The 26249-nt window shown below is 41.8% G+C and overlaps 1 protein-coding gene across 6 annotated transcripts in view; it reads right to left on the minus strand.

The window, feature by feature from the left end:
* Positions 1 to 747: 747 nt before the first annotated feature.
* Positions 748 to 26249, minus strand: part of kidins220a (kinase D-interacting substrate 220a) — a 47333-nt gene continuing 21831 nt past the window's right edge. For 2 of the 6 annotated variants that reach the window (XM_058090390.2, XM_058090391.2), the window contains exons 24-32: positions 12939 to 13117; positions 10365 to 10576; positions 9844 to 9960; positions 7379 to 7411; positions 5846 to 5962; positions 5634 to 5732; positions 4671 to 4892; positions 3686 to 3907; positions 748 to 1891 (exon numbers count right to left, since the gene is read on the minus strand). In XM_058090390.2, coding sequence (XP_057946373.2) covers positions 1133 to 1891; positions 3686 to 3907; positions 4671 to 4892; positions 5634 to 5732; positions 5846 to 5962; positions 7379 to 7411; positions 9844 to 9960; positions 10365 to 10576; positions 12939 to 13117 — 1960 coding nt within the window. In that variant the 3' untranslated portion in view covers positions 748 to 1132. Of the gene's footprint in view, positions 1892 to 3685; positions 3908 to 4670; positions 4893 to 5633; positions 5733 to 5845; positions 5963 to 6058; positions 6074 to 7378; positions 7412 to 8665; positions 8726 to 9843; positions 9961 to 10364; positions 10577 to 11383; positions 12166 to 12938; positions 13118 to 26249 lie in introns of those variants that run through there. The other 4 variants (XM_058090395.2, XM_058090392.2, XM_058090393.2 and 1 more) reach the window with 4 other exon arrangements.

Consider the following 26249-nt stretch of genomic DNA (forward strand, 5'->3'; position numbering starts at 1 on the left):
TTGTGTGTGAGGTGGGTAGAATATACCATTTGTCACTTTGAGAATTCCTCCACAAATTACGATTCCGGTGGATCAAACCACCACAATGTGACCCAGAATGGTGCAAAAACACAGTGCGTCACTTCACACATAGGCAAACAGCACCTCAGGGTGCACAGTTGCATAAAACGCTTATGTAGGGCGCTCTCTGACTGCACTTTTACTTCCTTGGGTGCCATGTAAAGTAAATGGGATTAGATGGTTTAAGCGTGACAGGCCGAGACATTAAAGCAAAAAGGGGTGTGGAGGGGGCTGTAGGCTGTTTTATTGCATGGGGATATATATAGTTTTAAAAAACTAGACAAATATGGAAATTTTGCTTTTGTATGACAAATGAGACAAGCAGATTTTGTTCTTTTAAAAAGCACAAATTAAGGACTGCCTGGCATGGTAAAGTGACACTTTAGTACTGGGTGTGTATGTCAGGGTACTTGCCATTATTTCTTCAAAAGCTTTAAAAATCGAAATCAACACCTTTTGAAATGTCAAAACTGAGCATTGTTGTTTGAACTTATTTGCATATGTAATACAATATATCATTAATAGTCTGCTTAAGTATTGAAGTACCTTGTAAGTGTCCTCATAGGACCCCTGCAGGTACCCCACTTTCGGAGGGGAGGTCATCACCAAGAGTTGACAGCCAGCATCAAGCCGAAGCACCGTTTGTATGGAAAGTGCGCCATCTATCGGACGACTGGGGATACAACTATCATTGTAACGGCATGAGTGATCCGATTCTCCTGCAAGAAGAAAAAGTCAGTACAAGAGTTGACAGCAAAAAAAGGTGTATTGATTTAAATAACACAATTTGACATAGTTTAGATGCGAGAACATTATTTTGGAACATTGAGAGTGCATGCGAATAGCTTAACAGAAAAAAGGTCCACTGACAAACATTTATATCCATTTCACGCCTTTACCTTTGTTTTCTTTTCAAGCTAACAAAGTATTTTTTGTAACATTCCATCTACAGATAACAAGCACCACAATGAAGACACAACTGCACCATTAACAATCCAAATTTTCTAATAGCTAACACATTCTACGTTTCCTCTATTGCACTTGACAACATTGATAGTGAAAGTATGTGGCCTCAAAGGACGCTCTCTCTCTCGTCTCCCAGACTGATGGAACGCAGGTTCTGGTTGTGGTGGACGGTGGCCGTGGTGATGGTGGTGCCGCTGCCTGGTGAGATAATGACAGCTGGCGAGACGCTCGAGGGGGAGGTGGCAGCCTGCTGCTGGTGGCTGCTGTTGTTGGCGTTGGAGTTGGCGTCGCTGCTGTTGTTGTTGAGCGTGGTGTTGCTGTCGCTGCGGTTGAGGTTGCTCACCCCGCCAGCGGGCCAACCTTCATCCGGGCTGCTCGCCATCAGGCTCGCCTCGGACGCCGCCTCGGAGCAGATGGACATGCGGGCTACTGTCGCGTCCTGCAGGCCGCTCAGGCTGCTGGGGAGGAGGCCTCTCTTCTTCACCAGGACCTCCAGCTCTAGCTCCATCGCACCCTTCGCTAAGCCGGGCTCGCCTCCTGCCTGCTCTGGGGAGCTGTCACTGGACTGATCCAGGTATGCTTTGGTGAGGAAATTGGAGGGCTTTGCTTTGGCTTCTTTGTGGAGTAGAGGTGTGGTGTTATCTGCCTCCTCCGGGCTCGAGTCTTCATCGCTAGACAGCTTGCGGAAGCGAGATCCAGCTGGGTTGGTCCTGGAACTCGTGCTGTGGTCCAACTTCTCATCCTCTTCCGTGATGGGATCCAGGAGCTGGGCATCGGCCCCAGAGGGAGCGTCTGTGGCCTCGCTTGCCTTGGAGACTCTCTTGGTGAAGGACTTGCGGCCGTCTTGGTCAGCTCCTTCCTTGGCCTGGCCAGTGGGAAAAGGATTCAGTGATGAGAACACGAAAACATAAACAAGCAGAGCGATTGGGTGGGAGGTCTCTGAAGAGGGAATTCATTTTAACGTTTTGGGCCAACAGAAATAAAGTTAGTAATTAAAAAGTAGCAATGGTTGACTTTTTCCCACTATACAATATAATAAAAGCTCCTGTGCTATTTAGCTTTGAGAAGGCAGCATATCTGCACCACATGCTTTCCCATCCCCTTAAGTATATAAAATATATGAATGTATGTATATTGCAAGAAATTAAGCTAAAAAAATCATCATGTTCTGTGAGATGAAGCGTTATATAATTAATTTATTCATTTTCTACCGCTGATCCTCATGAGGGTTGCGGGGGGATGCTGGAGCCTATCCCAGCTGTCTTCGGTTGAGAGCCGGGGTACAACCTGGACTGGTCACCAGCCAATCACAGGGCACATAAAGAGAAACAACCATTCACACTCACATTCATACCTATGGACAATTTGGAGTCGCCAATTAACCTAGCATGTTTTTGGAATGTGGGAGGAAAACAGAGTAACCGGAGAAAACCCACGCATTCACAGGAGGAACATGCAAACTCCATACAGAGATGGCTGAGGGTGGGATGGAACTCGGGTCTCCTAGCTGTGAGGTCTGCGTGCTAACCACTCGACTGCCGTGCAGCCCGAGTTATATAATAATTATCATCATAAAAATTATACAGATAAGACAAATACAAAAATAATATTAAAAACTATTAATATTTGTATCCAAATATAAATATTTTATACAATATATTAATCTAAATTATCCACTATTAAGAAGTAAATTGGATTAAAAAATATTGCACAGTCATGGTACAGAACTGATCAGAATCTTAAAACCAGTTGAAAATTGCTAGAATATACCAGATGGCTTCCAACGTTACTAGCATGACAAGGAGATCCCAGCTGAGATGTTTTCTATTCTACCCTCCACCGTGGGGTCCATCATGATCTGTGGTGCTTTTTCATTCAGTGGAACACTGCAACTTTAGGTGGTGCAGGGTCATCAAACAACGGCTGGTTGCGGGCACCCCTTGTTACTTTCAACGTTCACACTGCTCGCTTGCCCAAAGACTTCTTCAGGGAGTATACCGTTACTCTTTTGGACCATCCCGCATGTTCCCCTGATTTAAAACCCATAGAGAACATTTGGGGATGGATGGCAAGGGAAGTTTATAAAAATTCCCATCAGTTGGTGCCCTTCATGTAACCATCTTCGCCACTTGGAGCAACGTTCCGAATAGCCACCTGGAAACACTTGCATCAAGCATGCCCTAATCAATTTTTGAAGTGATTAACAAGAACAGTTTGAGCGATGGTCTTAAATTTTCGATCAGTTGATAAACAGCCGATTTCCCTTTAATTGGTCTTTTCAATAAACTCATTTTTGCTCTGCTTTTTGTCACACTTCCCCTTCTTGCTTTTGCATATTGTCGCTCTACCTAAAACCTCATTAAGATACAAATGTGCAAAAGGTAAATTCCAGCAATTTTTCCCAACTGGTATTAAGATTTTGATCAGGTCTGTATTATTAAGGTTTTTGCCATCTACACGCAAATGCTGAAACTGTGGACAATGTTTTCCAAAAAATCCTTTTTCCACAGCCTGCAATAAGCCTAATAGAAATCAGGTATGTGTTATTTTTTGTTTCAACCAACTAGCTAAGAACACTAAGCATAACAACATAATGGAAAATGATCTATGTGAAGCAGTGACCAGATGTTAAACTGTGTACGTGTGACTGTCCTCCCACCCCTTTGTCATCTGAGCTGGCAGACTGCAGAAAGTGTCCAGGGTGGGGCTGCACAGGCCTCTCCTTCTCCCCGCTGCACATCTCCAGCTGTGACATCTGAGAAATATACTCCCGGTAAGCGTCATGGTACTCGGCCTGCTGCTTGGCGGTCAGCTTGCCGATGTCGTTGGAGGATTCTTGGGAGATGAGGCTGGACATGCTGGTAGTGCGGGGAGCCGTAACCTGGCAAGAGGAAGAAAATGACAAATAAGAGGGGAAATTGCCGACTTGGTGAAGTGGTCTGCTGTCCTTCAGACAGTCACAGTGCATGTTGGAATTCATGTTTCCCTCAATGAACCACAGCTCCCCAGTTCTGGCAAAATTAATGCAGTTCCAGAACATAATGTTACCACCACCATGCTTGCCTGTAGGAAAATCATAATTATCTTGTTGTGTGTTATTCCAGTGTATATGAAATCTATACTGGTATACAAGACGCACACTGACTGCTATAAAGTATATCCAAGTTTTGTCCATTTATTGTTCTTGAGAACATACTGTATATTATAAAAATAAATAACAATGGCTGCTGAAATGTAGGGGGGTATACTCTTGTGACATACTGTGCACTTTGTTAGAATAGACAGAATAGCAATTTTGGTGTTGAGACGTGTACAATTTAAGTGTATCACAACGAAAATGTTAGTGTGCTTTTGTTTGAGATTTATGCCACAGTGTGCATTTTTTTAGTCGACAGTTGCGTTCAGGAACACCACTGACTTCCTCTACTGTGCTCCTTTCTTGCTTAAATGAGGCGCATGAGGCCACCATGAAAAGGACATGTGGTTTTGTGACAGTTTTAAAGTGTTTGACCTGATCGGAAATGTTCCATTTAAATGTGCTTACACCAGATTACCGCTCTTTACAGTGTGGGGGAGTAAAATGCACATGCTGCATATGATCTTATCTTGTCATGGCGGTGTTTGTGCGCTATAAAAGGACTGACCGGAGGCCACTGTGAGCTGCTGTTGTGTCTTGGAGGCTCTTCTAGGCCTGCTCCGCTAAGCTCCTCGAAGCTTAGGTTGAGGCTGAAGGCCCCTGACTCTCGCTGGGCTCCCGCAGAGCGCCTGCTGGGCTCCCCATGGTAGACGCTGTTGCCCTGCTCGCTAGGAGCTCGCGACTCATCCTGCAGCAGAGCCTGGCTTTCAGTTTGTCGTTGTTCAATCACCTGGAGAGGAAGACTACATTTTAACTCAACACAAAACCACAAGTTTAAATCATCCAAACAAGTTATGTTGCACAATGTGTGCAAACAATATGTGTTGGCTACTATGAGCTCGTCCTTATGAGGAACTGTCCATTCATCCCTGACAATGACCTCCCTTCATCCAGATATCAGTCAGCCATCTTGGACCAGATGGCTGAGCTCGCCGTGTCCTGGCAACACAACACTGGTTTAGTGCATGAAGCAGTAAAGACGCCGTACTTTCCAGCTGCTCTGATGTGTGAGCTCGGCATCAGATGTCTGCTAAAAACATGACTGGTTTATTAGGAGGCTGCTACACATGTTCGTGATTGCAGGCTTCTTGTAATGCGGATTATCAAATCTCCATTCCAATATCTTAGCTTAGCACAGGATGTCGTATTACAAAACGCTTCCATCTTTTGGGAGGAAATACCTAGGAGTAGCAGGCTTCATCTCTCAGGGCAAAATCTCCTCTGAACAATTTCTACATACATTTGTGCCATGTTCTTATTTCCGACAGAGGTTCGAGCTGTTGTCATCATACAATTCAAATCAACTGTACAGTTATTTTAATAATTGCAGGTTGACTTATTGTTAATTTAAGTACACCTGTACAATCTAATGTGAGCAAATACAAGATATCTAGTTTCATTATTGTAACTGCAGTTTGCAGTGCAAGTCTGTGCAGGTGTACTTAATGTGTCCAGTAAGCTTGGAGCTCACCATTCCCCTGAAGAGCTGCCAGTCACCAAAGTTCATCTCCATCTCTTTCTTCAGCTCGTCCAGGTTGCACTGAGCCAAAACACGTCCGTTTATATTGGCCTGCAATGTTTGTGGAAAACATAATGAGTGGATTAAGCAACATTTAAAAACACAGAAGAATCACAAAACACAAGAAAACAAGTGTGGAATATTAATGTGATTGACAGGCGCACCTTCTTGATGGTGGAGGTGTACTGAGGCAGCATGTTGGTGTCTATTCCATCGATGTGTTTGAGGCACTCGCACACCGCGTCCGTGCTCATAGAGCTGAGTAGGACGGCAGGAGAGGCCTACAAACACATGAAATCGCAATGAGAAATCATCACGTCTTTGGGAGCCCTAGTTACAAGGGCACGTTAGACCTTTCTGTTCATCACTTATGAAACACTAGTGAGAGATCCCTGTGGAAGAGACACGGCGGCTGGTGGTCACAATTCCACACACACAGTCACACAAATTAAGGGTAAGCGCAAACAAAGTCGCCAACCCGTCCAAACAGTTGCACCACTTTGTTCTTTTTTTGGTGTGCACATATATAAATACACTGTATAAGCACATAAATTGTATGCACCGTACTTATGGGATGGAGACTGTAAGTCTGAGTGGTCGTCGTTGAACAGCTACAAGACTTGGACCACCACTCTCTTTCCATTCCTTTCTACCTACTCGTGCTTCCATCACTGTGTAATCTGTTTACTGCACTAATATCCAATGGCCACCCAGACTCTTGATACGAGGCTCAAAAAGTATGGCACTTAATCAGATTAGAGTGGTGTTAGACAAGAGGAAAAATAAAAAGAAGCTTGTATAATATATTATTGTACGTCAGGTGCTAATGCTTGGCAACAGTGGGCAAAAAAGAAAACCCTGCTACTTGTGTAAAAATATTAGTGCAACTGTAGCATGACTACACACAACTGAGGTGATAGTGTTTCCAGTGAGGAGTATCTGATTCTACAGCATGCTGTGATATTGATAAGACAGTGTTAAGTATTAGTTGGGGGTGTGGTTGGATACAGAATAGGGTTGCAGCAGTATGCTGGTTTCACAGCTTGTACGAACACTGATGAGTATCGTGAGGACAAAACAGAAAGCTTGTTTTCAAACTTTGCACAAAAAAACTACAGTATTTACAAATGTCATGAATAATTAATTCCAGAAAATGGGGGAATAAATTGGAATATATGCAAATAGGTGTTAAAAATGTGCCCATCATCCACAATCCTTATATGAAACATGAACACACATCTACGAGAACAAGGCAAGATGAGATTTTAACATTACTTTTGAGAAAAGTACAATTAATAAACATATGACAATATATTGCAATATAATAATTTAATTTCTGGTAGTATATTACAACATGACTATGGTATTAATATTTTATCAATATTATTATTATAAAATTATCATCATTATAACATCAATGATATGGGTGACATATGATGAAACATTATTTTTACTTACTATATTTATCCATCCATTCCTACTGGTATTATACAGCTCTATTTGCAAAATTTGCAAAATTCCTGAATGAAAGCTTCCAATGAAAAAACAGATTTCCCCCACACTTTTGTAGCCTTTTTTGTAAGTCAGCAATAGCTGTGGAAAAACATATCTGCCTTCAGTGTTCAAACCATCAACCCTCCCCATACGGCTGCAACCCTACTGCAGGGACTGTAGAAGCAATGAGACCATAGATGTACCTGCTTTGATTTGAAAGTCAGTGACTTTAAATGCTTGATAAGGAGACAAAAAGAGCAGACGGACAAGCGGTCAGACAAAAAAAAAAGAAGAAATCACACATAATGATGCGAGGCCAGGGGTGCACCTGTGGAAAAAGGCAGACAAAAAGGCAGAAAAGCACAACATCAAGGAGCAGTAACCAGGGAGAAGGCAGCTCCTTTTCATTCATGCCAGACTGGAAGAGGCGAGACTATTGGAAGTAGAATCGCAACACAAGTATTTTTTCACTGCTTCTGGACTCACAATGTTTGCAGACAAACCAGCTAGATTAGAAGTTGAAGAGAAGCAGAGGTTTCAATTTAGCCACAACAGAGAACTTGGGTTCTGGAAAAAACAAATCAAATATCAGCGGGTGTGTCTAAGTGTGTGTGAACTGTCCCGGCATGTGTGTGTGATAAGACTGTAATTACAGCTGGGCTGAGCTCAGGGCAGGGCAAGAAGAAGGATGGGGAAGAGGAAATGGAGCTCTGTAGAAGAGGAAGCGTCTTGGTAAGGAGATAAGCTGTAACAGCGCTGGGCTCTTTGTTAGTGTGTGTGTGTGTGTGTGTGTTGCCAGCAGCCCCAACAGTTGCTCTGATGATAATCCCCGCAGACAGAGGAATCCACATTCACACTTCTATAAGCTTGGCAATTATACTGGGCTCGGCCTGCTTACATATCCGAAGAATTACACATAAATGGGCCTGCACGCATACACACACACACATATCAACATTCACAGATTTGAGAGAAGGGATAAGATGGGCTGATGTACACGGAAAAGCAGGAATGAGATGAAACTGAAGACATTTATACCGTAGAGAAGATGGGACAAAAGAGCAAGAGCAAGATGGAGGTGGAATGGAGAAGATAGACACAGTCTTCTTTCTATATTCAAATCTTTAATACAGCTCCTTTAAATGCTTGCTGGCTGCAGCCTGATAAGTGGCTTTGTGGAGCAGGCGAGAAGTGTTATCACTAATTTGTTCCAACAGAAGCTGCTCTCTCTTTGAATGTGTGGAAGTCAGAGCGTCTCTCCATGCATCCCTGTGACACGTGCGCATCCATTTTAACAGACTGTGGTAAAGGTCACAGTCTGGACTGTGGGAATGTGTGGTCTAATAAGTCACATGCACAAAAAGAGCATGTTTCAAAGTCACTTACAAGGCATGCATGCAATGTTCACCATGCTTGAGGTTTGCCAATCCATCAGCGGGCAAATTATTAGTAAAATGCTACTTTGTATGCTTTGTCTTTTATTTGGTTACCATGGAGGGGTCAGAGGGACAAGAGGGAAGGCTTTCTCTGGCATCCTCTTCTATAGCATCCTGACATGGGCACAGAATAGAAACAAGGGGTTGTGTGCAGTCTCAGGGACTTTTCGTCACTTATCTACGAAATTACCTTCTAACTCGGTCTTTTGGGTTTACCTGAGAAAATGGGGGGAAACGTGATGCTGATACACTAAGGAGAGGAGTATCAAGGAGACAGGGTGGAGGAAGGAGCAGGTGGAAGACACAAAAACAAAGAGACGAGGTGGAACTAATGATACCCCATTTTCGTACACAATACTGTACCTACTTGGTTTGCGACAATTCTACTCACTTTATTATTGGAAGAAACAGATAGGATCAGGTACCAGAAAGAGTACCTCTGAGGGTACATTGACAGAATAAACATTCATGCTCACATTAGCTTTCACAATTGGTATGGTATAGCTCTGGACATTGTATTATATTCCACAGTCCTTTTGATTCATGCCCTCAGCCTCCTTTTGGCCGAAAACCTCTTTATGATCTTCTAAATATGTTTTTTGACATTGTTAGAGTCCTCCAGACATGAACTAACAGCCCCATAGTAAGTAATATAGTAGACATAATAAAATAAAATACGTTTGAAGTTGTCGCGGATCACAGCCGCAAGAGTAGATTGTGTTAGCTTGGATTTTCATTAGGTATTATCGAGCCTTGTGTGAGATAATTCAAAACTGGAATTAAAGCCTGATATTTGGTTGATCAAGTCTGGTGATTGTGTCGTTCACTGAACATTACAGCAACATTACTAACACTTAGTGACGAGTGTAGAATATCTTTGAATGCGTCTTTTGAACACCTTATATTTGTATTTTAGTTCATTTTCTTAAATGCTTAATTAAATGAAAAAAGTGTAACATTAGCTTAAATATGCATGTATTTATTAATAGAATTTTTCAAAACGGTGATAGAGTGAAGCGTGTAATTTGAACTGCAAAGTAGTACATATAAACCTTTAGACTGCATATATGTGATTGGTATTGGTATCAGTCGATTGCACTCATGGATTATTGGGATCCGTATCGGCAGCATAAAATCAAAACATCCCTAGCGTTAACCTCTCACCAATCAATCAATTACATGAGTTATTACATTCATGTTCTTAAGACATCTGAATGACATTTTCTACTTACAAGTCCACCGGTGTTGTCCTTTGGCTGACCAGGATGCTTAATGGAAGGGCGCAACGATGAAGGAACATGATGGGAGTAATGCCTTGGCAGGTGATACACATGATGGGGGAAATAAGGCTAAGGAGGCAGGAGGGAGAGGAGGTAAACATAAAATGAAATTATACAAGGAGGGAGCTAAGGCAGCAGGGATGGGCATCATGATGCATTAATTGTGTGGGATTGATGGTTGACTAATTGCACTGAACTCCTTGGCTGCTTGATTCAGTCGTAGCGAGTAAAGATGTCGTCAGTCAATTAAATTTTGTCAAATGCCCATCCCTGGCAAACAGAAATATAAAATAAACAAAACTTGACCTGTTCTGGGTGCTAATAAAGCAAACCGGTCATGTGACCTCCAAAGCTGACTGAAGGATCACTATACTGTGGGGAAGATATGAAGCTAAAACCAAACATGTGTTGTTTATGGTTGCGGGGAACTTGAAGATAGATCTGATTGAGAGAGTTCCTCCTTCCTGCCTTACCCTATTGTAGAACGGGTGCTGAGGACCAGTCATCCCACTGAAGTAGGCACTATGAGGCTGAGGAGGCAAGGATCCAGCGAAGGAGCCTGCCGGCGAGCAGATGGGGGCGTGCTGGCCGTATCCCGCCTGCGGACGGGGCACTGCCTCTTGCAAGGGCATGGTGGGATACGTAACCCCTCCCACGTGCATCTGCTCTCTGGCTGCACGGACATCTAAGAAGAGGAGAGAATCACGGGGGTAGCGAGGAAGAGAGAGGGAATTGTTTGAGTGTGAGGCTGATGATCATATCTCTGGCGATGACTATAAAGGGCCCTCAGATGGTATCCCTGCATCGATAATTCAGTTTTATTTTGTCATCTGCGTCGAGTTAAACAGTAAATAAATAGAGGAAAATAATACTGGGAAAAGATTGACTAGATGACTTGCAAGCAAGTGATGAACTATATCAGATGTCAGAAAAGATCTTCAACAGTGAATTAACACTTTGAATCTTGTGATTCAATTTGGTTACAAAGCAGCAGGCTTGTTGACATTGTGTTTTTTGTTTGGGTTTTTTTGAGTGATATGCCAGCTATGAGATATTCATTCATTTTCTACCGCTTTTTCCTCACGAGGGTCGCGGGGGTGCTGGAGCCTATCCCAGCTGTCTTCGGGCTGATCGCCAGCCAATCACAGGGCACATATAGACAAACAACCATTCACACTCACATTCATACCTATGGACAATTTGGAGTCGCCAATTAACCTAGCATGTTTTTGGAATGTGGGAGGAAACCGGAGTACCCGGAGAAAATCCACGCGTGCACGGGGAGAACATGCAAACCGAGGGTGGAATTGAACCCTGGTCTCCTAGCTGTGAGGTCTGCGCACTAACCACTAGACCGCCGTGCCGCTAGCTATGAGATAATGATAGACAAATAAATGCACCCATGTAAACGAACTAAAGACCATAGGCATACAGCACACACAGGACTGTGCCACCATTGTTTCCCAAATCAATCTGAGCAGTGCTGAGTAAGAGATTTGGTGGAACCTCCCAAAGTGAAGTTAAACAAGGCTGGGGACAGGAACAGAGTGGCTCTGTGTGGCTGGCAAGAAAAACTAGAACCCAGAAACAGAAGGCACCAGAATGTCTCCTGGTTATACAAGTGGCAGCTGAATGACACACTGAGTGAGACCCAAAGCAGCCTGTGAACACAATGGGGGCCTTATGATGTGAGTCAGGCTCATGGGCGTGTATCACTGACGGCACTGCCCACTGGCTGGACACAGGACACTGGGCACTAAGCACCGGCTGGCCACAGATGGAGAGGAGGGAAGGAGATGACCTTCCAAATGGAGGTGAAAACACCTACATTTAAGTGAATAAATGCACTATTTTTAGGAGTTCCTTTAGGTTGGTCCACTGTGTGAGTCAGCACTGTTTCAACAGACGTGGTGTGTGTGTGTTTTCCTGCGGTCTCCTCACATCATGATGCAGCAACTTCACACTTGGAATCACTAACACTCTCAAATGAGTTGAACGGACACTGACGCACGGCATGAAAAGTACGGCACTACTGTGGCAATAGTATTGCATGGTATTACGTCACTTTGTAACTGTTGACGGAATAACAGATTATTTTTTTTTTAGCTTGAGGTGTACCAAAATCTAAACATGCATTGTGGACTAAGGGCTTTTACTACATTATTTTCTGTGTGTACATGTCTTGTTCAAAGAGGGTACAGTAGTGCGTTGGTGCAGTCCTCATTCAGGACTAGAGTCCACTTGGAGCTGGCCTTTCAGGTGGTCTCTGTCCATCTGCGAGAGCACACCCGTATTGGTGCTGGAACTAATCGACGGACTGAACCAGTTTTATTGGGAATGTTGATCCAAAATCCAGGCGAACCCTAAGGCGTTCACAAAAGGTTGGCTGTACCCTTTCTGAATGCATACGCACGGAAAATAATGTATTAAAAGTCTACCAATCGCAGGCCTAGGTTAACATTTTTTGGAAGGTGCATGTCAAGCTATGCAAGAGAGGAGGAGGAGCGATCATGCAAGTGCCTTTAACATGTGAAAACGCTACCACTTAGACTGTACAAACAAAATGATATGGCTCAGTGACTTTCGTTGCTCCCTCATTGGCTCAGCACATTGCAGCTCGGCTCCTCAGGTTGTTCATGGTGCTGTGGTTGTGTCAGAATACTGTGTGAGGCAGGTTATATTTTTAAACATGCACATTTTGTTGACTGTTTTAATTGATATTAAGCATAATTAAGTTCAGCCGGTTGGCCTGGCTCTTTTTTTCCTCATTTGGCCCCTTGGGAAAATTAAAGAGGACCTATTATGTTTTTTTCACTGTTCTGACCTATAAACGTTGTTAGAATGTTGTAATCTTGTGCTAAACAATGGCAAAGTTTCAGATAATGAGGTTTGCAAATTTGGAAGTTTGGGATGGCTCTGAACGCTCGGTTTCAGAGGGTTTTTTCTCACTGTGATTTCACAACTTATATTTTAGAAAATCAAAGTGAAGCTGCAAAATCGAAGTGCTGAGAGATTAGTGTATATATTGTACTAATAATGTGTAATACCTGCTATTATCTCTCGGAGTTTGGGGTCCAGATTGACAGTACAGGGCAGGAACATCTCCACATCCCTGGCAGTGAGGACGGGAGTTCTGGAGGAGAGGAAAACCTCAAAGCTGCGGATGTCTCCATCGATCTCCAGCAGCGGCTCCACATCCTTAGTTGTGGGAATGTTCTTGGACAGCCTGCCGGCAGAAAAGGAAACAATCATTGGAATTAGGACTTACTGATCATGTTTGATTATGTTCAATTCAAACATTTATGGATTATACTATTCAGACATAAGTATTGGGATACATTTGCACAGTTCCAAAGCGATTTCTGTTTCCACAAAGTTGAAAACTTAGATTTGTTGAAAACAGATAAATAATTAGTATTCACGATGAACTAATGTAGACAACTGGTAATTAATTACAAGGTACAGTATGCCTCATGTAATTCTGCATGGTTGAATGTGAAATTCTGTTTGAAGGGGGAAAAAAAACTATGAAAGTCTGGTGAAAAAAGAAAAGGAAATAAAAAGCAGCACTGTGAAGATGAGCGAGATCAGTAACGGTCATCATGATCCTCCTCATCATCATCATCATCAGAGGGGCAAGATAACCAGATTTAGAGAAGACAAGATAGCAAAAGGAGGGGATGTTCAAGGACAGATAGAGTGTAGGATGTTATCTTCACTGAGCAGAGGAGGAAACCTGAGAAGATGACAATCAGGGCAATTTAGCAAGCAGCAGACGGAAGCAACGGTTAACATGATGTTTGTTATCACAGGCTCTTCATAAACACTACATTCTGAGAGGCTTACACTACTGCATCAGTTTATTTCTTGTTTATGCCAAAGCACAACACTGTTTTCTATGAAGAGTTTCAGATGAAAAGAGTCCACGCGACACTTTTATAAAGTTAAAGGCATATTTAGAAATGGCAACAACAGTTTTATGAGGTGGTAAAAACATTTTAAAAGCAAATTGTGAATCTTTGGAACATGTTACATCTGCAACAATGGTGTTACAAGTGAGTTCCTTTCTTGAATCAGAAATGAAAACATGAAGTTCAGAGTGCCTTCTCATCAGCACAATGTGCCACTCTCATGACATCTATGTGGACACTCCACATAGAACGGGCTTTTGCCTAATCTCTGCCTCCATCGCTCGTTTAGGTCTCAGTGCCTACCCTTCTCTATCCTTACATACTTCACCATTTGTCCATGGCAATAAAGTAGTGACCTACTCTTTCCGAAGTCAAAGCAAAATTATTTTGGAAAACACTGATTTAACAATATTTTTAAAACATAAGTAGATACAAAAACTTGCAGTTACGCCAAACATACACCATGCAGGGGTACCTCGGTTTTCATGAAAGAGGACCTACTTTGCTTTTTCCACTTTTCTGACCAATACATGTTGTTAGAATGTTGTATTCTTGTGTTAAATGTGTTAAATGATGTTTTGATTTATTCGGGGCAAGCATCAGGCAGAAGTAGTTGGAGTTGCTTAGTAATGCCGAAGAGTCAGAAGAACAAGCTGTAATTAACAATTTGTCAGTGTCCTAACTGTGTTTATTTTATGTAAGTAATGGAACAAAAGCGGTTGTCTGTGTAGCATTATAGAGTGTGCATCCATGGAGAGGATTGAGTGTTACCTATATGCTTGTATAGTAAAAGCTCACCGATGTCTAGAGTTGCCAATAGTCTTTTCCCACCACAATCTCAGGGTTTCCCAAGTTTTTGAAACATGGGTCGTTCTGCAAAAATGACCACATTTCCACTACCGACGTTGAGCCAAGATTGCCTGCACTCAGTAAATGCGGACCTACGTTATCACTCTTTTACCCCTTTTCCACTGTAACCAACTTTGGGGTTGGTGCAGGATTCAGTTTGCGGCCGGGTGGAACCTGAACTGACCCAAACACCAATTTGATTTTCCATTGTCCTGGGGAGCCGTGTCATTACGTCACATGGGTTAACCCTCTGATCAGCAAATAACAGGAAATTTCAGGTGTTTTTAATCAAAACACAAAGAAAGTCACTATAGTCCTTGACAGTGTACATTATTTACAGTTAAAAATATCAATATAAAAGGAGCATAAATTTTACAAAATTTGAACAAAGGCTTCGTGTTTGAGTATGTAGCAAGGGTAGGATGATCCATCTCATCACCATTGTTTTTTGAAAGAAAGATAAAAACATATTAAACCAAGCCACAGTTGCACAATACACGTTGATTATCGCTTAACAATGAAACTAGTTTGTAGCCATATAAACAAACAAGAGCGTGGCCACAATATTTTAAGATCACACACTAGTGTACACGGAATCAACAGCACCTCTGCTGGTTGCTGAAAAGTAGTGCACCCCATTTTGGCGCACACTAGCTGCTTGGCGTTTAAAAACTGGCATACATATGGGTTTACAGTAAATGTACAGTAGATTTGCTGGAGAAGAGTTGTAATTACAAATGTTAAAAGTGATGTTTCACATTATCGTGAAATGAGTGTGGTTTAATACGGAATCGATTAAATTTTTTGTTTTCCAAGCAATCCAATGTGAGACCCATTTCCAGGCTCCAAAACATTATTATCATGTAACCAAACAATAAAATGGCCCATAAAAATTAACCTCCTTCTCATACATCACCAATTCTGTGTGCTAGTTATGTTCAGCTGGGGACACATCCTAAAATGCTCTGGGTTTTTCCCTGAGCCTGATCAGGTTTTGCAAGTGAATACAGGCTGGCCAATGTATGACTTTATTCAATGATCACTACAATTGCCGAAGCACTCTGGCAAAGTCAAGGGAAGGTCAGTATCAACACAACACACTGTTAGCGAATAATGCAACTCTCAGCTACCATAATCTAGTTAATACGCGGGTGAAAATGACTCCATCAGCCTGGAGGAATTCCAAAGCAGTGAATGCCTCATAGTCGAATAATGGGTGGACGGAATATGCAAGTTAAGTCCTTTCCACTTCCGACTTTTCATTGCTCCCACAATCCAGCGGAAAGGTAGGGGTCCACCTGCCTGTTCAAGGGCATTCTGACAGGACAGATGGTTGGTGATGGACTCATCTGCTGTTGCAGGGCACAAACCTGTGACCTTGTGGTTGCAGGACGTCTCTAACCAAATGTGCATGTCTGGCAAGACATGCAAGTGGAGGAGGATGTCCAAGTTAAGTAAGGAAAAGCTCTTGGAGGGGGACAGGGAGAATTAATGTGTTGTCTTCATGAATACTTCTAGTTTTCTAACAATCAAAACTTTGTTAGCCCACTTTAAGATATGCTTTATTGATTATTCAAACTAAAACAGAGATAATAAAATGTGCTGTGAACACTTGAGGACATACAGCTGGCTCCTAAAGAACAGAGCCTTCTCAGAATTTCTCCCTAGAAAACAGAGGGTTTTTTTTTTTTAAGACCAATTGAAAAATTACAAGAACTTAGAGTGAAGTGAACTTAGAAAAAGTGTCCTGATTTCTTCAGACTCGGTGAACTAATTTGCAACCCGCTCCCACACTTCCATGACTTACACAAAATAATTGGGGGATGGCGGGGGGAAGTAGGCCTTGGGGGACGGAAGAGAGCGTATCTGGCCGACAACGCATGTGACATCACAAACCGCCAGTGTTAGAAAACCCTCTGAAACCCTCTGAGTGGTCAGGACCATCTCAAACTTCTTTCAGGATTCCCTTCTAAATAGAAAAACCTCTTTATCCGAAACTTTGGGATTGTTTAACATGTGACTACAACATCCTAACAACATTTATAGGTCATCACCATAGAAAAATAATAATAGGTCACCTTTAAGAAGTTTAAAATGACTGTCTTACTGTGTCTAACTGCAGTAGCAATGGTGCACTGCATAAGCAAGGCTTTTTTGCAGCGCAACAATCCAACCGTGTTGAAAGAGAGAAAGATGCTTTGTCTTTTTCATCAAGAGATCATGACATTGTGGATGCCTGAAGGAAAATGACACTGAATGCAAAGGCTGTGGTGTTAAACTTTTGATCAGCTGATGAAAAGCCTATTTCACTTTAATGGTTGGTTGGTTGGTTGCAATAAATCGCATCATCAAAATGTTTTTATCACACTCCCCTTTTTGCATTTTGAAGGTCTTCTTAGAACTAGTCTTAAAATCAGGAGTGTATATGAACTTTGTTTACCCAGCATACGGCAATAGGTTATGAATATTGCCTGCACACACAGATGTTCCTCTCACAAGCAGTACAATATCCGCTAAAGACCGCAAGGGCGGGGAAACTGAGCTGTCGATATCATAACATAAACCCATATTTGGTTACTGATTCCCATGATCTGTACTAACCTACGTATAGACTGAAAAAAGTCTGTTTTCCCACTTTTCCAGTAGGCTTGCTGATGTTTATTAGTAGTACTGCAGACACAGACCAACAGGAGCCAGAAACTCTCTCTCTCTCTTTTTTTGTGGCACGGCCACAGACAATCAGGCCGTTCATTAATGGCCTGATTCAACTGTTCACATTTTGTATCCTTGAAAATAAAGGCGCACAATGACATTTCAGCCAAAGATAAGAAACGTGCTTGTGAGGTTTCCAAATCAAGGGCATCCATCAGTGGGTTACACCCTGACAGATGGAATGGAAAGAGGAGAAAAAGGAAGAGTCAGGGGTCTATTTCTGATAGTCCCGGCTGACCGGCAAGTGAAACACACATTGCTATAGACAGGAGTGAGGCGTGTTTGATCAGGGAAAAAGATCCAAGCAGAGGAAGTGCAGGAATGGCATGACAGTGAAATGACAATTTGGTTCAACCACATCAAATCTTTTGCAGACAACTAATGATGACGTGTTAGCCTTGGCATGAAGAAATTGACACAAGTCACTTCAGGGAGTAATTCTTTCAGCCAACAAACAAAGGAACAAAGAAATTCTAATCAGCAATCAATTTGCCAAACAACAAGAGGGGTGCTTCAGTTATGAGTGCCAAGGAAGTGGGGTTTGATACTTTTAAGCAGACTGGTGAAAAGTGAGATAGAGGCCACGAGGCATCCCAATAGCCATGCCTGCACAATGGGCCCATTGACAAGACCTAGCTTATAAACACAGCAGTACAGGCGCTTAGGCCCTACTGCTCACTGTGTGGCGCGGCCACTGGCAGCTTTCAGGGCTTATCCAAATGCTAATAGGTCCAAAAGCCGACTGGAGTATAGCCTTTCTTCTCCTCTCAGCCTCCCACACGCTGCCGGGAATACAGCAGAATCCATCTCTCTATGCCTTCCATCTTCTCATTGGAAGCTGGAAGCATGAATGTGCCACTTGACTTGCTTTACAGCTGCCCTCTGTGTTTAGAGACAACAACGCACGCACAAAGAGGTGGTCCCGCAGCCAAACATTTCCATAAAGGGGCCCAAAGTTAGAGAGGGATGCCTTCAGAACAGACAAAGCCTTATGCGCATTGTGCTTGAGCAATGCAAGAGCGTCGATGTCAGAGGCGACCGATGCAACAGTGTGTGGGTGAAGAAGTTAACCAGGCCTGAGGTCAATGCATTCCACTGGCGGGCAGAGTCACAGCCCCTAGTAGTGTGTCTGCTAAGTGTGTGGATGAACCAAGATGGGGGCCTCTCTGGGAAAACAGTGGACATATGGGCAAAATAAGCTGTGGCTCTGACGCTGTAGGAAGGTTAATGTTACATACGAAGCAGCATGGCTTCTACCACCCTAAAGTCAGAATGGGCAAAACACAAATGTTTTCGCTTGAGATGACGCCGTGTTATTTGTTGCCACAAAAATCCTGGCAAATTGTCTTGATTTGAATCAAATGCTTCAAGTAATGTGGACGCATTGCTCTTTTCATTCTGGTCATGACTGTGCCAACTCTCAAATTGTGGTCTGCTTTCCATATACATTTGTGGCATTGTTTAGCTGTCTTATACTAAGCTGGACCCGTGCGTCCATACGCAAACCACAGAGGCAGCCATGCTAATGGGAAACACAACTGGCTGATAACAAGAGAGTGCCTCTCGTGAGCAGAACTCTGGATGCCGTGGTTCGTTGAAATGTTGATTAAACTCATGTGTAGCCCTGAAATGGAGCCTTCCTGGTTCCAGAACCTCCTAAAAAACCTTAACTGAACCCTCTGTTTAAGAAAACAGCAAAAAACAGTCAACCTCAGCTTAGTGATTTATGCGCAATTGGAGGGCACTAATTGCACCACAGAGTTCATAAGGGTGCATGTGGTTGTTTGATAGATATAACAGATTAATAGTTCAGTGAGCTAAGAGGGGCAGCCTGCTAAAGTGAAGACAAATGTGCTCCTCTATGAAAGGCAACACATACTAGATAAGTAAAAAAAATCCCAACGGTGAAGCATTATTGTGAAAAATTAAGCTCATACTCAAATGATAATCCTTGGGTCAATGAGGAGGCCGTGCATCAGAGATAAGGATGGGAGAATGTCAATTTGAAAACAAGTATTGGACACTCGACCGGCAGGGAAAGGAGAAAATGTTGTGAAGCCAAATGCCTAACTTTTGACAAGTGTATCTCATCTTGATTCAGCTAGTGGAATTTCATCACGATTATGAAAGGGCACACATTGCCAGTGTATACAAATCTGATAGATCGGTGCAATGACATGAGCGATTCAAAAGCTGCTTTCAAAGCAATGGTGGAGAAGAGGACATGTGATTGATCCTCCTCAATAGAGCCAGATAAGGATAAATCCCCATTTTGTCCTCTTCGGATGATGTCCATACATGCCTGAAAAAGCCAGGATCCTGATATTAGTTATGCTGCCTTTTCACCACACAAGACCAGCTCGGCGAAGGTCAAGTAGTACCATCGGAAACTATGAAATAGCAGTTGAAGGCATCAGTTTTTGGTGCCAAATGTGGACAAAAGGATCAAGACAGATTGCTAAGACACCTACAGAAAGTGAAAATGGATGAGCTCCTGGTGGAGCCTGTGGGAATTCATCCAGAAAAGACCTTGCTCAATATCCCAATAGGCTTGGGGTCAGTGCCACTGAAATGATTCTCAAACTCATTAAAGCAAACCCCTGAAGCATCAAATTGACATTTCTAGTAAGATCAATAATAGTCAGAGAGAATGCACCAAAAATATGCATAATTGATTAAGAGATTTATTTCTACACCAAACTATCATATGTATTCATTGTTCTCAATGCGGCTGAGTGGCAAATCATGCCATCCACTTAAAGGTCATCTCTGACCCTCTTACAACCCTGCACTGCTATTTATAATCATCCCAGTACCTTCCAGGGGTGACAGCAGCGACATCAGTCATAATATGCAGCACTGCAGAAGTATCACAATATCAGGCATTTTTTGCCATATCTGTGTCACATTTAAATGTTAATCCGTCTCTTTGGAGGAAGCGAAAAAGCAGAAGTCCATAAGGGGATGTGTACAGGAGGCTTTTATTGCATTCAAAACGATTCAAAATGGAACAAAGCGTTTCTCTTGTTTCAGACCAATTAGACTAATCCGTCAACCTCAGCTTACTTCCACAACTGAAAGGATTTAGCTTTAAGGATTTTCAAGCAAAAGAATTCTTTCCATTGGCGTGTACAAACACAGAAACTTGGGACACACAAGTGTCACCTACACTACTTAGCAGTAGATGGCCTGGTTTGTACTGCATATTTTAAGCATCTCAATGGGTAGTCAGTGGTTGTGGAGCGAGTGGGCTGTGGCTGATTCATGCATTAGTCAATGATGGCAAACACCAGTGGCGTGGAGGAATGACAATGTCTGACCAAAACATACAAACATGCATGAATAGAAGCGGGGTATTATAGCTTTATAAAGGAGTATGAGGAACACAGGACACAAATGATCAATTTGTCTACGTCAACACCTGAGGCAGTAAATCCTGATGCTATACAACAGGGGTGCTCATTAAGTCGATCGCGATCTACCGGTCGATCGCGGAGGTGGTACTGGTCGATCGCTGGTCGATCGCGGCGTGACATTAAAAAAATATCATCCTAGCATCAATGCCGTCACTTGATTGATATACAGGGCAGCCATTCAGATGACAACTGAATGTTGCCCTTCGGGTGACCAATCAAATCAAACGTCTCTAAGTGCAGCAGAACTTACGATGTCAGCCTATCATCCATCTCCGTTACTTGATTGACATACAGGACAACCAGTCAGATGACAACTGAATTTTGACCTTTAGGTCACCGCTCATGCAAACAACGATGCAAAGTGCTAAGCTAGTCGGCGAATTGCGTCAGATTTTAAGCCCTCGCTAAAGTTTATGGTCACTAAAATGAGTGAAGTAGCTGGACCAAGTTAAAAGGCAAAAACATATCACTTCCATACGGAATGGGAGGTGGACTTTTTTTTTCACAATGTCTTTTTCGAAGTGCGTTTGCCTGGCTAACCTGGCTATCAGCAGCTACTGTCCGGACTATGCATCCCTGGCTGATTCAATTCAGTGCAAGTCATCAAAGTAAACTCAGGTAATTACAAAAAATGTTAATAGTTAATTATGTGTGTTTTGCAATATTGGCTCATTTGGTTATGTAAGGTATATCAACATACATTGTACGTACAAATAATCCTCAATACATTTGAAAATAAATAGATGTTTTGCATTTTTGTAGTGGGTAGATCATTTTGACTCGGTCATTTTAAAAGTAGCTCGCATGCTGAAAAAGTGTGAGCACCCCTGCTATACAATATCTCATAAAAGTGAGTACATTTTCAGCAACCAATTGTATTATAAAACTTGGATATACTTAATAGTCATAAGTGTACAGCTGTACAGATTTACTATCTAGTTAAAATGAGCCAACACACAACTATTATTGTATAAAAACTAGAGCTGTCAAATCGATTACAATATTTGCTCACGATTAATTGCATTTTGCCTGTAGTTAACTCAGAATTAATCACTTATAAAAAAAAAATCTAATCTCTAATAAGTAGGTGAAATCTCTTTGTGGTAAACGATTCAATGTGCAACTAGAACGAATAAATTTTATGTAAAGGGATATAAATTTCAGAACTATTTAAAACATCTTTATTATTAGCATATTAGCTCTTAAACTTGCCTACAAAGGTTCAGCAAATACAACAGGTGAGGGAGTCTCTGAAAAACAAAGTCCACCAAGCGGGATGGTGGCTCTGTATTCATTTAGTGCTTTTCATTTGATGTTGTTCCTGCCATAGTTTTATACATATAATACAAAAACACATATAATAAATAGGATCAATCATATCACAATAATGTACGCACGTATGTTTTACCAAGATGTTGAAAATCTAACTTTGACAGCACTAATAAAAACACAAGTATGTCTTGCCTACAGTCAAACGTGGTGGTGGTAGTGTCATGTTCTGGGGATGCATGAGTGCTACTGAAAAGCTCTGGTTCATTAAAAAAACCATCAATCCCAACATGTACCTTGACTGAGGATAGCATAACTGCAGATTTGCGCCCAAACTGAGCACCAGTGGGGTTATTCTCAAGCACAACAACTATTCGTTGAGATTAAGTTTAGATATTGACCTTTCATTTGAGGACAGCAAAAGCTAAAAAAGTTTTCATGCAAAGAAAACAACAGAGAAAGGTCCGCCTCATTTTTTCCCCCCGACAGCCAGATATTTTAAATCTTATTAAAAGGGTTTCACATAAAGGGAATCACCCACAAAAGCGTTGGAGCGGCACTTTTATCCCAGCACATAATTGCAACCAAATTACAATAATTAAAGTAATCCTGAATGGAGAAAGTGTCATCTCAATGTTTCAGCACTTGAGATAAGAGTCTCTCTAATTAAGACTGAATTGCCTGCCTACATATTCATTCTCAGTGCAATTAACAAAAAAAAAAAAAAAAACTTTTGAGTGTCCAAGAAGTGTTTGGCTATCAGTAAAACAGGACTTTTTAAAATCAACTTTTTATAATTAATTGGAAAATACAAATTGCTGGCTGGCTGTGCATTCTACTCAGTAGGAATAACAGACAAAGGAGAGTTCAGTATATACAGTATTGCGATTGTGACTGGGAAGCTCGATGGACTCGAGAGTCCATTGTTTTCAGCTTGAAGTCGTTTTTTCCACAGTTGCAATGGTGACCACGCCCTTAGCAATGTGATAAGACACCACTTTAGCAATAGCACACTGCTTTGCACTTTTCCTTTTAATGAGGAACGTAACAGGAAAAATAATCAATTTGAGCTTTGTGTTGTGGCAGGAGTCAACTTTTTTTTACACTTGTGTGACATTTGAAAAAGCACAGCTTTACCACATAAAACTATGTATTCCGCAGTTAACTTTTCTAATTAATGCCAATTGATTTTCCATTTTGCAAATGGTGGTTCACTTAATTTTACACTTGTATGACAACGTACAAATTATTTATTTTAAACTGATTTTATGATGCCAACAGTTTGCCTTTTTAATTCCACCACTTCCTACGGGATAAATGTTTCAAAATAAAAGTTTCAAACGTTAGTCCTCTGGAACTGATAGTGCTTGATCTTACAGCCCAGTGTATGTAGTACAGTTTGAGGTGGGTTTTTTGCATTGATTTGCAAAATAAATGCAACTAACTAACTACACCTAAATGACAACAAAAGAGCCTTTAGAAGTGATTTAGTTACATGGAGTGAAAAATATTGTCAACAAATATCAAAATGTCAAATTTTTTTGCCAGTCAATCATGTGACATGTGGTTAAACTTTTATGGCAGCGTGTACTGGAATGAGAGAAATACGGAAAGTTCACCCCTACTACTGCAAATCAAAAACCTCAAAAGTGAGAAAAAGACTTTTGTGTTTATGCAACAACAAGATGACTTATGAATACAGTCTTTCATAATTTCGCTTGCAATGCCCGTGGTTAATCCCAGCTCTCGGCTCCTGCCCTTAACCTCACTTGACAGCAGTTTTGTTTGCAGTGTTCCGCTGCCTTCACTGTGTGAATGTGCTGGTTTGTTGAACGCAACCGGAATCTCAGGGTCTGATTAATTACATGGATTCTCTTAGGATTTGGGGGGTGACATATGTTCTTCTAACTGGTGAGAGAACGTGTGTGTGTGTGCGCTGCAAGAACCACGAGCACCAGATTTAGGTGTGACTTGATGAGGACATATGTTCAATTGCATTGGCAAAGAGAGTTTGTGCGTGTGCACTTTTACTCCAACTCGGGTGTGAACATGTGGTCAAGTGTGCAGCATCTATTAGGTTTGTGTGTACGTGGGTTAGTGTAATCATCAGAAGATTCAGGTGCGGCGCCAGAAACCCACTTCAGAGTGCAGCAGGGGCATCCTGGCACGGACAGGGCACCAGATGTCAGAGCAGAGCAGGAACCTGCTCAATGGACCAGTGGCGCTTTTTTTTCCTGGTCGTCCAAGAATAAACTCACTGTGGGGACAACTGAAACCACTCTCGTACTTCATTGGCTCCAAATACATTGATGAAATGTTCAAACTTTTTCACTAATTTTTGAACATTTGAGGGTACAGCTTGCAAAGTAAGTAATTTAGTTTGAGTGTGTGGTGGGAGGTACAGGGGTGACCATGTTGCCCAATTTTAATTTGCATGACGGTCTGTCACTGTTTGCTCCCCTGTGTTTGCAAGAGCATTTCAAACTCTGCTTGGCTCTTGAGTCATCACGTCCAGCCAATTTTTGACAAATGTTACTTGACCATCAGTCCTTGACATAGTCTAAATAATAATATATATTATTCAAGTGAAGAAAAAGGATCCTTGAGGACACTTGAGGAACTTTTTGCAGAACTCAGTCAGCTCCAAGGGCATGATCGCTAGCTCGTTTGATTGACAGAAGCTGGCAGGCTGTTATTTGCTGTGGAACGGACACAAGTGGACGTCTGTAACGACAAGTCACAGGGAAAACTGGCTGCTTGGATCGCAGCACTATTTAATGGGCCTGATTTAAAATGAGCATGTTTGCTCATCAGTTTAATGTGCTGTAGATAGGCAGCAAATTAACTATCTACCTTAATCTCCTCATGTATCATAAGCAGAATTGCAAATGGGGCGTAAAACAAGTCAAGTTGGAAGAATTACAGTATTGAATTTTTTTTCTTTTGAGAAAAAAAACATCTTACAGTATATTCGTCTTATATTCAGGGTTGAGAGATTTATACATGCAAACAAACAGGTGGTGCCAAATGCCTTTCCCCAAGTGAGTCATCGCTTTTCTTCCTGTCATTCACATACATACACACACATCAGCAACCTGCAGCGATGCAGCCCTCATGCAGAGATTGTTAGTTGTTATTCATTTCCCCCGGACTGGTCGGCAGCCAATCACAGGGAACATATACACAAACAACCATTCACACTAATATTCATACCTATGGACAATTTGGAGTCGCCAATTAACCTAGCATGTTTTTGGAATGTGGGAGGAAACCGGAGTACCCGGAGAAAACCCACGCATGCACGGGGGAACATGAAAACTCCACATAGAGATGGCCGAGGGTGGAAGATTTGTGCTGTTATGTAGACCACAATCTTTTCACCTCAGCATTATATGTATGATCGACTGTGATTATTTTCTTATTACCATTATTATTTTTTATATCATGAATTATTCCTTTTAGAATTCACACAACACTGGAAAAATGTAATCAGTTAGAGCCTAGCTTTCCAAAGTGGAGTACACACATTGTTATGAGTGGGGTAAGTACAAATTTTTTTAGGGTTGTCAAATGATCAAAAAAATCTGATTAATTGTAGTTCTCAAAATAATTTTGTATGACTCACCATTTCCAACGATTTCCATGTTCACTGCATTATATGAACAGAAAGGAAAATGGCAAGACAGGACTGTGTAAATGTGTATGTCTGTGTTATTATATATTAGAGATGTTTGGTTTGATCACCTTCCTGTAGTTTGTGCTCTGTGAGTCTGGGTGCAAAATCAAACACAACAATTGGAGGGATATATCCTCTGTAAAGAAAAAGAACTGCTTTTGCTCAATGGAAATGGCAATAATTTATTCCTTAAATCAAACAGGATAATTAAATAAATGATTCATGTGTGCTTTCAGTCACTGATAACTATGCAGGGGTAGGGGGTAATTAGCTCTGACTGAAATATAGAGGGGTACTGTGAAAACTTTGGGAACCACTGAGTTAGATATTTTAAACACCTTGACTCTTATGGAAAAGCCAGAAGCTGTGCTTTCTCGGTCACACTAAATTAATCTACATGAGAACTAAATGGCTAAATGTAATGTAATGACTCTAAAGTACATGGAGGAAATCAACAGGAAAAGGTGTATTAATGGTCTTTTCGAAGCGACAGCCTGCATTGGTGCAATAACCATGAAGCGTTGA

Source organism: Doryrhamphus excisus, linkage group LG14 (genome assembly GCF_037039965.1).
Source record: "Doryrhamphus excisus strain RoL-2023G ecotype Guam linkage group LG14, RoL_Dexc_Guam_v1.1, whole genome shotgun sequence".
NCBI classification, from domain to species: Eukaryota; Metazoa; Chordata; class Actinopteri; order Syngnathiformes; family Syngnathidae; genus Doryrhamphus; species Doryrhamphus excisus.